The sequence below is a fragment of the Harpia harpyja genome, chromosome 11, assembly GCF_026419915.1.
Source record: "Harpia harpyja isolate bHarHar1 chromosome 11, bHarHar1 primary haplotype, whole genome shotgun sequence".
NCBI lineage: Eukaryota > Metazoa > Chordata > Aves > Accipitriformes > Accipitridae > Harpia > Harpia harpyja.
The window spans coordinates 40,099,613-40,116,890 of record NC_068950.1 but is presented as its reverse complement, the minus strand read 5'-3'; the positions used below and the strand labels follow the sequence as shown (position 1 = coordinate 40,116,890).

Here is a 17,278-nt window from a genome sequence, read left to right as displayed (position 1 = left end):
ACGGTGGAAGAGTGCAGGAGGATGCATTTGATGACTCTCTCTAACCCGAATCCAGAGGTGAGCCCCTAAAATGAAAGAGTTTCTTCATGCACAATTTAGTTTAAAAAAAATTTTTACTTTCAGTAACAATATAATTTATTTTTGAAAGTAAATTAATCCACCTTTCTTTAATTATGTGATGGTTCTGGCAAAGAGAAGCAGCAGGTACAGTTGGTGAAGTATTTTCATTTGAGCTGAATTTCACACAGTTCCATGCAGATACAGTGCCAGAAACTTCTTGAATGTGTCTGGCTGAAAGCCATATATTCCAGCGGGCTTCTGCAGAGAAAAAGACATGGATGCTCAGTTTGCAGTGAAGTGATTAATGCAGACAAACAACGGCTTTAAATACACTTGAATAAGACTTCAGACGTGGTGGCTTCCAAATTGTGCTCTCCCTCCCCAGACGGGTTTGTCTGTGGGTACTTCGACTGGTATAAGTCTCAAACAGCATAAACCCTTTGCCCATCAAACCGAGACGCCCTCCCAGCGTAACCAGGGCTGACAGCACTGTGCTCTATTTACTCTACAGCGAAGCTGACAGTTGCATGTAAGCAATTCCTTCATCAGAGCACGAGTTGATTTTAAACAAGCGTATTATGAGATGGTAGATTACAGATGGGTATATCTTTATGTAGGAGTTCGTATTAAGCTTGGCATGTGGCTTGCACGCTATGCGGTACATCAGCACTACAAATACTCCCTGTCAGTAACACCTGCTTGAGTAAGAACGAGGCCAGCGCCTGTGTCAGGTCCCTTCAGCTGGTTTAAAACCCGCACTGCAGCTCTACGCCAGCTGCCAAACCTCCAACAGAGGTGAAAGGGTACTATTTCCAGGACCGTTTCCCAAGTTTTGCTTACCGTAACAACTCTCTTCTTGACTTCTGAAATACACTGGGCTTTTTCATACAGATTCTGATCGGAGTCAATCCAGACTAGATTTTTTATGCCATCGCCAGAGACAAGGTCTGTTGTATTTAACTGGAACACCATGAACTGGAAGAGCTGGCCATCTGTGCCAACGCTTTGCACCACTATTGGCTGCTCCAAAACCTTGGGATCATTCTAGGAAAGAAGGTGGGGGGAAGAACATTTAAAAAGCCAGTTACCACAGAAATTGTATGAGTACTTGCTGATGCTGCATCTTCTACTTGGTTTAAAGCCAAGATTTTAATAAATGTATTGTTACCTTGCCCAGAAAATTACTCTAGTCAAACAAGTTTTGAATGTAGATTTTGTATATTAATTAGAATTTCTCCTTCAGCCAGCAATGAAGTATCAATTTACATACTGAGCTGTGGGATGGGTTAAGCGTTTTGCAGCTGAACCTACTCCCTTGTTCCTACCCATTACCACTCCAATGCGTGTTACATCACGAACATGCTCATTGCTGAGTGATGGTTTTCTGGATCAGCAGACATCGGTAACCATACCTCAAGGTTACAGTTAGACAGATCTCTGGACTGGGAAGCTTAGATTTGAAAACTACTCTAACAGGCCACAGCAAGGGAATTTCATGACTCTTTCCACTAGCTGCAGCACCAGAGAGACAACAAAGGCCTAGCAAGTCAGCAGCAGTCTCCGATACGTACCCCATACAGCACCTTAGCCTTTGCCAGCGCATTGCCAAAAGCAAACATCAGCATTTTAGCACGAAGTTGTTCTGGTCTGAACCTGTTAGGACGAATGTTGGCCGATTCCAGGAAGAACAGAGTGTGAGGATGAGAGTACGGATAACCATCTCGAAAACCTAAATGGCAGATAATCATGTCAGAAATCGCTCAGTAAGAAACTACACAGCCAACGTTTTCTCCCGTATCTTCAGGAACTGTTAATGTGCCGGGATTTAAGTTCTCCACAGTCCTGCTTAGGCCACAATATACTCGCCACAGGTCTGGAGTGCTTGCACTGCACACCCTGTGCCCAGCTCCTCTGTCCCCTCATTCCCATACACTCCCTACCACAGCTGTCTCACGGAACGGCAAGGACTCCAGGTTAACCTGAACACTTTGTCTGACAGAAAATTATTAATGGCTAGATTTACCTGTACTGTTGAGCTCTTGGTACACATTCACTTCCTGAAGATCAATTGTAGGAGAGATGGGATAGAAGGTCTCCAGAACATGTTCTTCAGTGGCCAGTATCTCCTCCTTGGAGGCTACTGGTGGTATTGGGGCCACAGAGTTCATAAGTATTCCATTCAGGCCACGGACCTGAAGGAGAATGGATTCTGGGGAGGGAAATTAGGCTACATTCAAACATTGCTGAAGTAAGATTAGGGAAAGACGTATGTTTCCTTTTGGGCAGCAGCATTCTAGCAAGTCATTGTTCTGCAAGGTTCACTCTCTCCCCCTCACCTCCAAACTCATTGTAAATAGTAGCTCAGCTGTAGGTTCTTCTTCTAAAATACCAATGTTTATTGCTGGTGTTAGTTTAACTAACATACTTCAAAAAACAACAGTACAGACTTTGGGCACAAAAAAATAATCAATCAGTTCTAAGACAGTGGTTCTCTTCTCCCGCCATCTTGTCGATATTGTCTAACACCCTAATAATCTCCTCAGGGCAAGTATCCTGTCATCATCCAAGGCTGCCCATGCTTACAGCACTACTTAAAATTGAAAGAATTACTTGGTTCCAGAAAATGTTTCATTTTCTCCAAGTCCTCAGCCTTAAAGCTAGCAGCTTTATTACCCCTCTTATATTTTATTACCCTCTTATATTAATGAGAAGAGCTAAGTGCTTCCACCATAGCAGCAACTAACCTCTTTCCCACGTAGCTGCTATCTTGTAGTTTCTAGCCAACATTCTTTTAGTCAGAGAAGGATACTTCGCAGACATTAACCGACATAAATGTATCAAGTCTTCAAACAGTACTGGGCTTTAGAATGAGAAAAAAAAATAAGTTATGTAAAAAAATGTGATCATAATGGCAGGCAGATGCTTCCGGGACATGAATGCTGTAGCATTCCTGTATGTAAAACATATAATAGCTTAACACTTCCGAACAGTTAACACAGATTTCGGATTAATATCCCACACACCAGTCTTGTTCCTAGTTGGCAGAAGTAACACTTACCGTTAGTTATTTAAAAAATTGACATTCTGCATCAGCTAGAAGTAGATCTCAAGCTGAAACACAGGCCTTGGCCTGAAAGAAGCTTTGAGTATGTGTTTACATTGGTACTACTATCAGTATTCAGAATTGGGGGTTTTTTGTTTGGTTGTTGTTTGTTTTACAAGGTGACCACCTGATACAAAGGGTCAAACGGTTTTGCACAGTAAGTGAATCTCTCAACAGCAGATCTACGGATGGATTTTCCTTGTAGTGTTAAAAACTCTGGTTCTTAAGTTACCTGCTTGATGACCGGCTTACGCCAAAGCCATAACCACGCAGCAGAAAGATTTTTCCCTACGACCGAGGACTTACCAATAATGTTCTCTCTTGGGAATAGTTTCTGTCGTGTCCCAGAGCCGCGCGTGTGAGATCACACGCTTTACCCTCTCCTCGTAGTCCTCGAGCTGGTGAGCTGGGTTGTCAATGATGCTCAGCACCGACGGAGGCAAACCTTCCACCAGCTTCGTCTTGGTGAGCCACTGCGCTTGCCGAACTCCTTGAAACGCAAACCAAGAAAACACGTATTACCGAGACAGCCCGGGGGGCTGGCGATGGGGCCAACCCAGCTCGCTCACGAGGCAGGGCAGGCTCTTCACCGTCTGTGGGGGGTTTTTTTGCACTATGTGAGGAGAAACCTCGGCTGGCAGTGAAGGGCGAGTGCTTGAACATGCTGCGCGGCCCGGGGCAGGGCTGGGCGGGGACAGAGAGGGGGTGGCCGGGGCCGAGGAGGGCCAGGAGGGCCGAAGGCAGGGCCAGGAGGGCCGGTACCTTCCAGCATGCGGACGCCTTGGTGGCAGATGTAGCAGCCGCGCTCCTTGTACAGCGGCATCTCCTCGTAGCGCGGCCCCGGCGAGTGCCAGGGGTCGTGCCAGCCGCGGTCCCAGGGCGGGAAGTGGGGCCGGGCCAGGCCGGGCATGAAGTGCTGCCGCCCGGCGTACGTGATGGTGTCCAGCTCCACCTGCTCCCGCACCGGCCGCCGCTCCACCAGCCGGGCCAGCTCCTCCGGCGGCGGCCCGCGGGTGGTCCAGGGCGTACGCGGCAGCGGCCCGCGGTGACGAGGCGGCGCGGCGCGGGTGAGGATGCCGCGGGTGAGGATGCCGCGGACCCGCGCCGCCGCCCGCCTCAGCGCCATCGGCCCCGCCGCCGCCATCCTCCCTCCTCCGCCGCCGCCTCAACGCCCGCCCGCCGCCATCTTGGCGCGCGCAGCACGGCGGGAGCGCGGCGGGCGGGCTCACGCCCCCCACTACCACCACCGTTCCCCTCTCCCGGCTGACTGACGGCAGCGGCAGCCAATAGCGGGCAGGGGCCCCGCGGTAAGGGAGGGTCGGCAAAGTGCCTGGCGGTGGCAGCGGCGGCAGCGGGGCGGGGCGGCGGGTGAAGGGTTGGTGCCATGTTGGTAAGTCAGGAGGCGGGCGGGAAAAGGCGCCTCCTCTCCTGCGGGGCGGGGGCGGCAGTTGAGAGACCGGCCCTTGGCGGGCGGGGGCTGCCGGGGCCTGCAGGCCCGCTGTGTGGGGCCGGGGTCCTGTGGGGCCGGGGCCGCTCCGCCCGTGGGGCGGTGTGCCCAGGCCCCCGGGCACGCAGAGTAAGTGCTCGAAACTCTATAAAATGTGGCCAGCCCCGAGCCTGGGGACTCCGGGCTCCAGCCGCGGCCTGGTCGGGGTGCCCCTCTTCGTAGCCCGTGGAGGAGCTGTGGGTGCTGAGGGCCCCCCCGAGCTGCTCAGGGGGCACGGAACCGGTGGCCGCTGTGGAAAGCAGGACCACTTGCCTTTTGGTTCTCTCTTCTTCCCCCGTAACGTTAGAATAAGCGTATTTGTGTTTCAGGGTGAAGGTCAGGTAATTAATTCACCTTGAAAATGAAGCTGCTCTAAGTGCTAAGTGTTCTCTTCCTCAGCCTCGTCACCCGTGGCTTTATAATTTCCTCTGGACCTTCTCTCGTTTAAATGATACAGATACAAATGTATTGGGAACAACGTTAAACCAGGCATTGTGTAAAAATAGCAGAGTCCCTGAGAGGTCTGCATCGTGATTTCGGTTTGAGGAGCATTCGGTAGGTACAGCTCTCTCTGAAGCGAGGGTAGCAGTAAGGGATAAAAATCACACTGCCAGTGCTTTTTGCACTTTCCTACATGTCTGCATTTAGAGCCGGACTCACATCTGCTCATAACCAAAGTGTTCGTTTGCTTTCCTGTGACTTCACTGCGTTTGCCTCTAGTCTCTTGGCCCTAAACCCCACTTTCAGTTCACTGCCCCCCCCCATTTTAAAGCTGTGCTCTGGCAGGCCACATCTTGGTGGTTGGAGTTCATTACCCGTTCTTACGGACCGAGCTGCAGATTTTTAAGATGTTTCTGCTCCGGGTGACCAAGCCACTCTTTTGTAGGAAATCACCACGGCAGAACGAGCAGGAGTAAGGGTGTGCCTGCTGCTGCTGGAGGTTGCTTTGGCTGGGGAGCCAGGCTGGGAAGCAGAGCCTGAGGTTGGGCTGGAATCTGCTGTGCAGCTCTGGGCCGGTGGCTGTGATGTCTGGCGTTCCCGCACCAGATAAGGCAGAGGCGGCGAGCACTTGAGCGAAAACGGAGCGTTGCAGGCACCAGATCGGCTCGCAGGTTTTCGGTTTTCTGAGTCCCTGAGACACACATGCAGGATGCTCGAGAGAGATTTTCTCAGTCCTTCTCCAAATAATGCTCGGCTGATGAGCACGTGCCCCTCTTCATCGTGCTGTTTTTGATGCAGGGCTTGTGTTTTGCAGACAATGAGTGGAAATGAGCACGACTGGCTGGCTCTCAAACCCCAGGAACCTTCCCCATCCCAGTGCTGTGGCAGCGGCTGCAAACCCTGCATCTATGATGTGTATGAGAAGGAGCTTGCACAATGGGAGAGGGCCAAAGCAAAGCAAGACAAAAGCCTCCTCATGGAAAAGAAGGAGCAGGTCAATTTATCTTCATCACATCCTAGAGCCTGTGCTTTGATCGTACTTGTTAGTGTGTGGGGCTGTGGTGATGGGCGAGGGATGCAGCAATAGATTAAAGCAGTGCCTTAAGAGAAGGCTGTAAACGCAATTCCCCAAACTCTGCCTTCACAGCCACCCTCCCCCTTGCCCGCTCTCTCCGTGCTGTAATGGGATTTTCCAAGTGTCGAGTTCGCCCTGGTGTCGCATTACAGCTCTGGGTCTGCAGTTTCTCCTTGCTGGGGTACCCCAGCCAGCCAGAGCCAGCCTCTCTGGAAAGTGGGAATGGGTGAAAGGTACAAAGAATCACAATTTTCTCTGACACTTTCCTCAGAGAAGCTCCATTTTCCTGACCTGTTTTTTAGACTCTCATTCTGAGGATGAAAAAAGCTGCATTGTGTGCAGTGGAGTAGTTGTCTTTAGAGCATAATTTTAAGCTTGTCAGTGCCCTTTTACATAAGATTAACTATGCTGGGTCAAGCAAAAATGATCAGCGTTAAAACAGCTAGCAGTATTTCCTGTTCGCAGTGGTCATCGATAGGTTTCAAAGTTGCCCCCAAAGCAGCGCTCAGCTCTTTTAGCAGTGTTATTTCTGTTTGTTTCCAGACTTGAGAAAATTATTGCAGTGAGTCGTAATAGGATGACCTTGCAGTAAGGTGTAAAAAATGTAATTTGAAAAGGGGGGTTGGGGGGTTGGGGAATGCAAGATCCCAAAGTGCGTGCCACAGAACATGATAATGAATCAGCAGAGAGCTGAAATTTGCGCTGGGCCCCAGCATTTAATACACATTCTTCTGGAGTCCTGAGTATCTCTGGCACTAAATGAGCACACACGTTTGCTTCCAAAGAAAAATGAAATAATAAAAGACACCATCTAACCAAGTAATTATTTATTGTTGTTCTTGCAGAGCAATAATTCAGAACTGAATCCAGATACATTTACTGCATTCAACATAAGCTCGGTGGAGCAGCTAACAGAGGACACCTACCAGTACAAATTTGAATTACCGGGAAATAGCAGTCTGCGGTTGAGTTTAGGACAACATATCGTGTTAAGGTATTGTTCTCTGTGCTAGTTAAACAGTCTGCATTATGTAACCGAATATGTAGGTTTTTGTCAATAGACAAAGGCTTCATACCAGGCAAATCATAATTTCTATACCTCCACAATGGCACAGATGAAAGAACTTGTGAGCTTGTGAGCTCTACTAATTATACGCTAAAAGCCATTCCAAAGCTGCATTTTTCTTCAGCATTATCCTTGTGTCGGTGGGTCAGAAAGAACTAGGTGTGATTAAGAAAATCCATTTGCAGAAAGAAAGACTCAAAGAATGGATGTTACAACAGATGATTTACTCCAGCATGTTGGAATGAAGACAATGAGCTGCACTTACCCCAGAGCTCGGTATTTTAGGCCCTGTGTCTCGGGGTAACTCAGCACCTGGGGTGTAACCCCCCAGTGTCCAGGCATTCCTGACTGATTTCTAGCAAAACAACCCTCCTGTGTAGTTTATTGCTTGCCAGAAAGGGGCCACTTGGGAAAAGTTTATGTCTTTCTCAGCCATCTGTGGTGATCATTGCCAGATAGAAAAAGTCATGTTATGATACCATTGATCTGTATCTGTTGACGTTATTTGTACGTTAACAGCTGATGTATACAGCTGGCTGGCTGCTGAAAGTACATGCTTCTCCCTTCAGCCATCTCTCATAATGCAGCAGAGGAAAAGGTTTGGTCCCTTCAATCAATTACCGCAGTCAGTAGTAAAGAGCAGGGTGGATATATTCTATGGAAAGAGAAGACTTAGAGGAAAATACAGTGTATATTGATAAGACCTCAGGTCAAGGCTGTGCCCTAGCTTTCATTATTTAGTTACCAGATGCTGTCCGAACTCAGAAAGGAAGGTAGACCCCAGCCCAAAAGGGATAGCAAACTTAACCATGAAAGCTTTTTCTCTCCCCTTTGCCACTCTTACATGTTTGGCCATTTCTCACAAAACGGCTCAAACATCCTTCCAGGGATGTGTCCAAAAGCTGAATGTGTGGTACAGCTGGGGCCACCACTGGGAAAACAAAAGGTGCGTTTATCCATTATGTTCCCCCTGGATTTTTACTTCGGGAAGGGAAATGTTTTGCATCTGTCCACAGGCTGGGCCACTGGGAAGAGGACCTGCTGCCTCCCTTGTCTCCCCAGAGAACTGCAGAAGTTTGGTAATACCAGTCAATGACCCAAGTCACAGTGGGTTCCTATGTTTCTCTCCTCAGAGGAGTGGTGAATGGTTTGGAGGTCCAGCGAGCCTATACTCCGATTAGCCGAGGGAATGCAGAAGGCTACTTTGAAGTTTTAATGAAAGTAAGTAAGCCTGTACAATATGGATTAGAGTCTAAGGTGCCAGGGACTGTTTTCTTTAGGAACCAAGCATGCTGTCAGCACTTCAGGTGAAACTCTCTCAAATCCCTCATGGACTGTTTCTGTGTTGTTTTAAAGCAGTTGAGCTTTGCTGATAAAAATTGCAGTTTTTCCCACAAAACCGAAAGCAGAGGAAGGTGGCACACAGACAAGTGCTTTGCAGCATAAGCCCTCTTAAGCGCTTGGGAGAGCCTCTCGGGAGCCCTGTGGTCACCAGTGTGCAAAGAGGTGCCCATTCCACTTCCCCGATTTCATTTTGCCTTTTCAGTCTGTCTTTGAAATTGCACCTAGTTGTCAGCCTGGTTGAACCACTGATTTTGGGAAGTCTTTACCCAGCCATTACCCTCCCCCCTGTATTTTGCTTTAAGAACACTCCTTAGAAAAATTTTTCATTTTGTTTACAAATGTGGACAGACAGTAGGTGGCTGTTTCTGGTTTGCGGGCAGGGCTCTGGAGCTGCCTGCAGTCTGAGAGGGTCCCCGTGGCCCACAGGCACAGGCTGCACCTATCGGGGTGGATGGGGTGGCAGAGCCCCATTTTGGACGAGTGTCCTGGCCCTTCTGGAGGCCACCACAAAATGCAGGTTGAGTTCAAAAGGATTTTATAGGAGAACTTGGCTGGAAATTTGTCTGAATAAAGTCTGCAGGGCCCTCCTAAAAGATTACTTTGTGTGGCGGATATCGAATTGAAGAAGATTTTTCCGATACTGCATTTGAATGTCACTAGTGATTCCTCAGGGCAGACACAGACTTCAGTAGAGGTGTGAAATTCAGAGTGCTGGGTACCCCAGGTGGCTTGCAGAGAATGACCACTTGTCCTCTGCCTGTCTTCCAGGATTTCACATTTTTGGGGTTTATTATGCATTATACGTTCAAACACAAACCCTGTTCTTTACAAAAGTGTACAGCTTCTATAGGACACCTGTGGGAGGGTCATTTCACCATTCTTGTGGCAATTGGTGTGTAGTAGGGGAGAGAAGTGTTGCATTTGAGTTGCATTAATAGGATACGTTCACAGGATGACTGTGAAATTTCATGTATACTTGCTTATTACTCACAGGTTTTGCATTTCAATAATAATAGTAATGATTGTAATGATACCTTTCCTTTATATAGAGCCTTTCATCCCAAAGGGAGCTATAGTTCTTCTCTGGCAGTGACAAAAGAGGTTGGTAACACCCAGTGTAAAGCAGCCATTTTTATAACTCACTGTAGGTTGTGGTATATTTCACACTATTCAGGCAATTTTGGAAAGTACTATATTATTATTATTACTATGCAATCCAAGCACTGTTCAAACCCTTCTGCCTCCTGTTACTATAGCATTGCATTTGTGATACTACAGTTAAGAGTGAGGGAGTTGCCATTTACAGAGCATAACCCTCTTTTTGAGTGATTTTATAATGTTAGGGTTTCTCTCCATGTAAAACTGGGTGTAGAAGTTTTCCCCCAGGAGATAATTATTTTTTTCTTTTTATTTAGAAAAATACATTTTAAACCCATGCAATCACTTCTCACTTCAATTTTTGGAAATAATTTTGGTGAAGGGAGGATTGGTTTAGTTTCTATTACCCTGGTCCATCGGGAATAGGCAGCAAACGGGGCTGACTTTTGTGCTCTTGCCTTGGGTTTCTGTATGTATTTGAAGAAGGTAGGTATAAAATACTGCACCTTTGATAGAACTGCACACTCTTTGCCTGAGACTTAGTACCTGCCCAGAGCCCTCTGAACATAAAATGTTTCTGACAGTAACTCAGAGCCTGGATGTGTGTGTATGTTATGCATTTACCTTTTGAATGTAACAACTGGTGCTAATAGTTCTTAATACTTCAGGTATCTTGTTCCAGTGAGGTTGTTAGGAGGGGAGGAGCATCTGTGTTCTTTATTAGCTAACACTGCAAGCACAAGCACATGCTCTCTCACTCACTTTTTCTTTGTGGTTCACCAATTTTGTTTGCCTGCAGTGCAGCTTGGTGGCCAGCCAAGGCACTGGGGTGTGGAGCTGGGCTTCTGTCCAATGCGCATGCAGAAAATACCCCAAAATACGCTTCCTTCATATGGGCTGGAGTCTTCGAAGACTTATATCTCATCTCATCTTTCTGACCTCTGGTTGTGTCGCTCCTCGTCAGGCTTATCAGCGGCATTGGTCTGTGCGAGACCAGTTGTCTGCCGCAGCTGTTGGGCTTGCCTGCTCTTGCTGTTTGGACCAGCCCTTGTTCTCCAGCCAGATCCCATATGCTGTGGCCATTCTTCTGTGCACGTCTGTTCTCATTAACCATAAAGTGGTCATACATATAGGACATACATATAGCACATAGCAACAAGACTGCTTGGATGAGCCCTTCATTTTCCAGCCTCTCTTTGCTTCTCTGTTTCTAGCAAGCACCAACCCTTTCTCATCAGTCATGAGTGAGGTTAGCATTCCTGCAGGCAAAAGCCTCGATAATATGGTTTGTGCCTGGTAGAAAGTAAGGCAGTTTTTAGCTAATGTTTTTCTTCTATGAGGCCCACATTAGCATATTTTTTTGAAAATGTGAAGGCATCCCTTAGCATCCAGATGATCTGTTCTGAAAACAAGAGTTTTATAAATGAGAAACCTGACTTCGGGTCACTAATTGTATCAACACAGCATCTGAGAGACTGAAATAAAGCAAGAGCTATGCAGTGTTTATATAACTATCAGTACCCATAGGGCATTTCCAGACCCCATACCCTGAGATTTGGAGAACACTTGAAGGCTTGGACTGTGCTTTGCATTCAAGACACTCTTCTCTGTGTGCTTTGTAAGCAAGAACTCTGATAAGCTTTTTCCAGTTTTGGAAATTCAGACTGCATGAGAGTGGGTTGTGTTTACATTATAGTCAAGCTGGAATGGATCCAATATGATTTAATTTAAATGTCTTTGTTTTGGGTATAACTTTGAGTTATTTTTCAAACAGAATGATCTTTCTTTCTTTTTAAACGCATGAAATGGTTTTTTGTCCCCTTCTTGTTTAAATGTAGATAACTTTATAATTGACTTTAAGCTGGGAAACTTTCCAACAGAGTATAATTATTCTTTTCTTTTGTGCAATGTTTTTTATTAGTGCTATGAAGCTGGGCTAATGTCACAATACGTAAAAACGTGGAAAAAAGGAGACATGGTCTTTTGGCGTGGGCCGTTTGGAGGGTTCCCATATCAACCTAATAAGGTTAGTTCCCTAAGAGACATAGGATGTTTCAGCTTGTGGCAGCTAGCTTTGTTTAACACTCTAAAGGGAAGACATCAATTTGATTACTGTTTTCATTATTATTTTAGGGACTTCCTGGGTTACTGTACAGTGCTGCAGCATTAGCAGTCAATTGGAGAAAGTACACCTTACTGAACTGCAGAATATTTAAGAAGGAAGAGGAGAGGGAGGTGGACAGGAGATTGTGGAAAATACTAGCAAGGCTCTCTGTTCATCACTTGCATTAGAAGTTCCTGATGTGTTTAACAAAGGGAACTTACTTTGCACCAGCAATGAGCATGGATCAGTTTTTGCCTTGTTTGAACGACATTGCTGTTTTGTTACTGAGCATGAGCGAAGGGGAGGTGTTGAACTTTTTCTCTCTTGGGTATTCCCTGAACTGTAGCAGCTCCAGTGAGGTGTCACATCACCCAACCACTCTGCAAATGTTGATCCCACCTGCTGATACCAGGCTTGCTGCGAAGAAAGGCAGATCCAGTTTCAGGGGAAGGCTTCTCACACATACTGATTTGGTTACTTAATTCTGACCTTTCAAATGAGGAACAAAATTGAAACACTCATCGTTAAGATCCCAAGGCCTTGGTTTTTTCTTCTTCTTTTTCCCCATCAAAAATAAGGCTGTAAAATCCCAGTGGCTGAGCTCCGTGCAGAGCAATTGTGTTCTGCCTCCTGAAATACTCTCCCTGCTGTTTCAGGCTACTGTTCCCTTCTCTTCTTAAAAGCTTCCAAATAATCATTTGGGACAGAACATGGCAGTCATGCCTAGAAGTGGCTGCGTTCAGGGGCTGTCTGGGTGATCCATATACATGCAGTTTGCAAAGCACATGACCAGTCTTTGAAACAACTTGCTGTAGAAGAACTGTTTATTATTTAGGAATGATAACAAAGGTCTCAAATACTAGTTTCATAGTCAAATTTTCTTCTATCTCTATTTGCTGCCAATAGAATAGGATTCAGATTCAGGCAGATCAGATCCATTCACAATAAACTTCCCAGTCAAAACGGAGCACAGGCAGCCTCTGAGGGCTTAATAGGGGCTTAAGTCCCAGTTCTGGCATTCGTGCTGGCAGCTGGGGAAAGCGCTGGGAACCTTCTGTCCTCCTGCGCACAGCACCTTACTGCCTGAACATCCCAATCACTAGTAGAGTGAATGTGCCCCCTTGCAGGTGGGAAGTACTATGTGCTGCTGGTAGCTCTTTGAGAAAAGTGAGATAATGCACCAGGAGGATAAGGTGGATCAGGATGGAGAAGAAACCATTTCCTCCAGAGAACATTCAGGATTGCACTTTGCAGCATCCAAGAAAAACACAGGGAACTTTTCCAGTGGGAAAACAACACACAGTGGGTCAGCAAAGTGTACTGCAGAATTGAAACTGAAATATAAATTAATTGAAATCAAGACTAAAGTTAGGATAAATTATTATCTTTGGGTAAAATCCGGTTTCGCTAGATTTTATATATAAACCTGGAAGTGCTATCTGTAATCCTTTGCAGAAAAATACATTCTGAGATTTGAATTTACCAGTTTATGACCTTCTGGTATATTGTCTATGAAGGGACCCTTTACCAGTGTGGCAGCAAGGAGGGACTGACCATGAGCACATCTGTTTCCAGTCACCACAGCTCATTCAAAATTCTCTGGTTTGTTGTTAGCATGGAGAACTCCTCATGCTGGCGTCTGGTACCGGCCTTGCACCAATGCTTCCCATCCTCCAGTCCATAACAGATGATGAAGAGGATGAAACTTTTGTAACTCTTGTTGGCTGCTTCCGTACCTTTGACAAAATTTATTTGAAACCTCTTCTCCAGGAACTGGCTCGATACTGGAACGTCAGAATATTTTACGTCCTAAGCCAGGTAAATAAATGGTTATGAAGCATGTTTGCATGAGGGTTCTATGTGCTGGATGAGCCTCTGCCTCCTCTGCTTTTCCATGAGTGTGATCTTAATTCTTTCCCAGTCATTGAGGCTATTTTGTGATCCAGTAGCTGCTGTTCTTAAATCTGCTACATATTCTCACACTGCTACCATTCCGGAGAATTTCAGGGAAGCGACCGTCACTGCTTGTCCCTCTTTACCTCCTTCGTAGCTGTTTGGTTGGGATGGACCCACTGATTCATAGTCACTGTTGATTATTCCCCCCCACTTCAGATGGTTGTTGCTGCACCTAAACGTTTGTGCAAAGAAAACTTGCCTCTGAGAGACTCACAGCAAATAAACTCTTTCTTCTTTCCTAATACCAGTGCCTTAATCTGTCCTTATCCTCCATTCATTGCTCGTGGCTAAAGCTCTCTTCTTCTAGTATGTTAGCACCAACTTCCCAGCAATTATTTTTCCCAGCTGACCCATTTTTAAACTTCTTAAAGTTGTTTCCCTCTCTGTAAAATTATTTTTTCTGCCAAATCCATGGGATGAGGGCATACCTCTCAGTGGTCTCACATTTTGAGCAGTCTTTTTCATTTCCATTTGGTCCCAAAGTTGCCTGTGTTCTGCATGGATTTGGTGGTTAAAAATTATTTCCCTCAGAAATGAGGATTCATTGCAGGGAGGATATAGAAAGAATTATTTATGTTAAGGGAATGAATCCCATTGCATTTTTAGTTTCTCAGATGAATCATTTTTTGTATCTCTCATAGTGGATCTGCCTCATACGTTATGTTCCACATATGGCCTCGACAAGTTGAGACTGGGTATAGGGAAAAGTACTTGTGACTTAGGCACCCCCTCAGCTGCTCTATAGGAGTGTAACTGGTAATTGTCTCTGGTGACATAGCTTAAATACCCTTTTTAGGACGGTGCTGTCTCAAGAGCATGAGGAGGTCTTGAAATTCAATCAGTGAAGGGCAAGAAACCTACCTGACCCCTGTCAACACTGTCTGCCCCGTGTGTAGATCTCTCCCTTTCTTCTCTCCTCTTAGCAGGTTTGTTGTAGTCCAGTACTGACTCGTGCATCCTCACTCTTAGGATTATATATCTGTCTGTCTCAGTATTTCACTCTGCTGCCTGTCACCACCACATCTGAGCACCTTCTGCTTCTAATTAATAGCAGTAGGGGAGTCCCCACTGGATCTAACACCATGGGATGTAACATTTCTCATGGTGTTTGGAACAGTGCTGGTTTCTTTCAGTTTTGGTCAAGGGAGGTGGGACTGAAAGAGACTTGGGAATGGGAGAGGCAATAGAGAGGAACAGACTTGGGATTTAGCACTTGGGAATAGAAAAGGCACGGTGGGAAGTGGTTCTCAAAGGAGAAGGTTCTGCTGCATTTATTAGTGATAGTTACGCTCTGGTTTTGTTCAGTCCGCTCTGAGTGAGTAGCTAGGTCTCTCGTGACAGGGGAAGATTTGGTCTGGGCTTTGGAAGAGGAACGTAGCTCTTGAGGTGGGTCAGTTCTACCCAGATGGAGTCACAAGGGTGACAAACGTCCTGTGCAATACTTGGAGGGGAAGAGGGAGATTCGGCTGTAAGCAATCAATTGTCCTTTTTAACATGGCACACTGCAACCCTTTTGTCTTTTCAGGAAACTTCACTGGAAAAACTTCCTTGGAGCTATCAGGAAAACACGTACACTGGTCGTCTCAATGAAGACTTGATGAAGACAATAATAAATTCCTGTCGAAGAAGGCCATTTGTATTGATCTGTGGCTCTTCTGCATTCAATGAAGATATGAGAAGATACTTGAAAGCTGCAGGAATCGAAGAAAATTCCTGTTTTGTCTTTTAGCAGGATATTCCTGACCTAAGGAACTTTAGGCCAGGCCTTGGACCTCCTTGTTTCTCTGCAGACGTTGCTCAAATTCAGTCATCTCAATCGACTGAGTTCCTTGTGCATGTACTTTCATAGGCCTTTGGATCAAATATTTGTCTCCAGTATGATTCTCACTCTTGAGTGTTTTAAGGAGCAGGTGCCATTCCAGAGTGGCTGCTATGTGGTGTGCCACCCACACCTCGCAGAACAGCATGGTAATTTTAATGGAAGTCTTCAAGTGCAATTTTAAGAGAGAGATCACCTAGGGGTACTAAAAAGCATCCAAGTACGCAGCTCTGCTGTAATATGAAGACCAGTGATTTGCTTTGCAATCCCTGTTAGTCTGCAGTGGTATTGTGCCCTGTTGGGAGAGACTTAGTCCTTACGGAGAAGACTGCCTGGCCAAGGGAGCAGCAGAGCACTGGCCCAGCACTCTGGAGTCGATAGAGTTCATTTCGGTTGTGTCATTATCTTGCTGGGTGATACCAGGCAAGTCCCTTCAACCTCTCTGTGCCTCAGTTGCCCCGTTATACACTAATACAGAGAAGGCAGTGCTGATCTTCTCCGAAAAGAGCCTTTCCAATCATATACAGAAAAACTATACATAAGGATGGAATTATACGTGATGCCCATTGAGGTCTTAGGCAGGCTGTCCTCCTGCCCTAGCACAGCCTGCATTATCTACCCTGGTCCTTAACCCTTGTAATGCTGCCTGGGGAGAGAAAGAGTATGTCCTAAAACTGAGAGAAAGCATCCGGGTTGTAGCTGCTATCTGTTGAGGAGGATGGTTGTTTGCTTTCCATGTCCCCTAAGTGTTGTGTAATAGCCGTGGTTCATTAAATTGAAGCTCTTTTCAAATAAACAGCTGCTGCTTTTTGTCAAAGGACTCTCTCAGGTGCCCAGGGGCATGCCCTAAGCATACAAGAACACCACCTGAGGGGTGAAAGCTTCACGGGGCTTTGCTGGGGTGCTCTCCTGTGGGGCAGGAGGCAGAGCCAAGGGCCTGCCCCGGGGGCTGGCAGCCCTGCAGCTGTGCTGGTACGGCACCCAGCCAGGGCACCCCAGCCCCTTCCTCCTCTTTCAGTCCACAATGCTGCTGCCTTTCCTCTGAGATATCTGCTGTCCACTCTTTTACCTTCTTAGACCACTGTGTTTACTAACCACACCTGGAAATACAGCCTTTCTGCACACCCTTGTGTTTTTCTGTTCATTCCCAGTTCATCCTGTGTTGGGGTTTCCCAGGCTGTGACAGATGATGTTGCGTTATTATTCATGCCTTATTTTTTACCTATGTCAAATAGTACACCTTACACAAAGGAGATGCAGTTAAAGAGTTACTCAAAATAAGCAGCGTGCACTAAAATGGTGGCTCTGATTCATATGTTGGGAGGAAGCGTAGGTTCCCCTCGCATCACTGAGATTTATCTCCAGTTAACCAGATGCCTGGAATTAATCTTGTGTAACTGCAGCTTTTATGTTAACTTCATCAGAGCAAGGGCTGACAAGAAAGCCATCTTTGTAACCCAAAATAGGGTTCTGGCTTTTAACGCAGAGAGATCCAGGGAAGTTGTCCATGGTAGGTCCAAGGCAAGCTCTCGACTCCCATCCAAATTCTGCTTCAGCTGCCATAAGCTACTGTGTAGTGGAGGTGTTTCTGCACAGCATGGGGCGGATAAAATAAGGAGTTGCTTTCACCGGTTGCTCTCCCTACTCGGGCCTTAGCTGGGAACACGGAGCAAATATTTTTCTCAAATATTATGTACTCTGAAAACCTTACTTACATACCTCTTGC

The 17,278-nt window shown here is 46.3% G+C and overlaps 2 protein-coding genes across 10 annotated transcripts; one reads left to right on the top strand and one right to left on the bottom strand.

Moving 5' to 3' along the window:
• LOC128147820 (NADH-cytochrome b5 reductase-like) lies at positions 1-16,676 on the top strand. 9 transcript variants are annotated; one of them, XM_052800919.1, is made up of 7 exons: positions 1-57; positions 5,905-6,084; positions 7,011-7,159; positions 8,365-8,452; positions 11,595-11,699; positions 13,392-13,595; positions 15,259-16,676. In XM_052800919.1, the coding sequence occupies exons 1-7, from the start codon at positions 22-24 to the stop codon at positions 15,460-15,462; spliced, it is 966 nt and encodes a 321-aa protein (XP_052656879.1). In that variant the 5' UTR covers positions 1-21; the 3' UTR covers positions 15,463-16,676. The 9 variants fall into 9 exon arrangements, with proteins under 9 accessions (XP_052656879.1, XP_052656885.1, XP_052656880.1 ...); XM_052800925.1 differs by lacking the exon at positions 1-57 and adding an exon at positions 4,359-4,470; XM_052800920.1 differs by lacking the exon at positions 1-57 and adding an exon at positions 4,424-4,470 and having other exon boundaries at positions 5,536-6,084.
• Positions 95-4,339, bottom strand: MRPL37 (mitochondrial ribosomal protein L37). The gene is made up of 7 exons (XM_052800917.1): positions 3,926-4,339; positions 3,470-3,653; positions 2,805-2,920; positions 2,084-2,269; positions 1,632-1,789; positions 901-1,104; positions 95-318 (listed from the first exon to the last, which is right to left on the bottom strand). Exons 1-7 carry the CDS (start codon positions 4,305-4,307, stop codon positions 241-243), a joined length of 1,308 nt encoding a protein of 435 aa, XP_052656877.1. The 5' UTR covers positions 4,308-4,339; the 3' UTR covers positions 95-240.
• Positions 16,677-17,278: the final 602 nt, after the last annotated feature.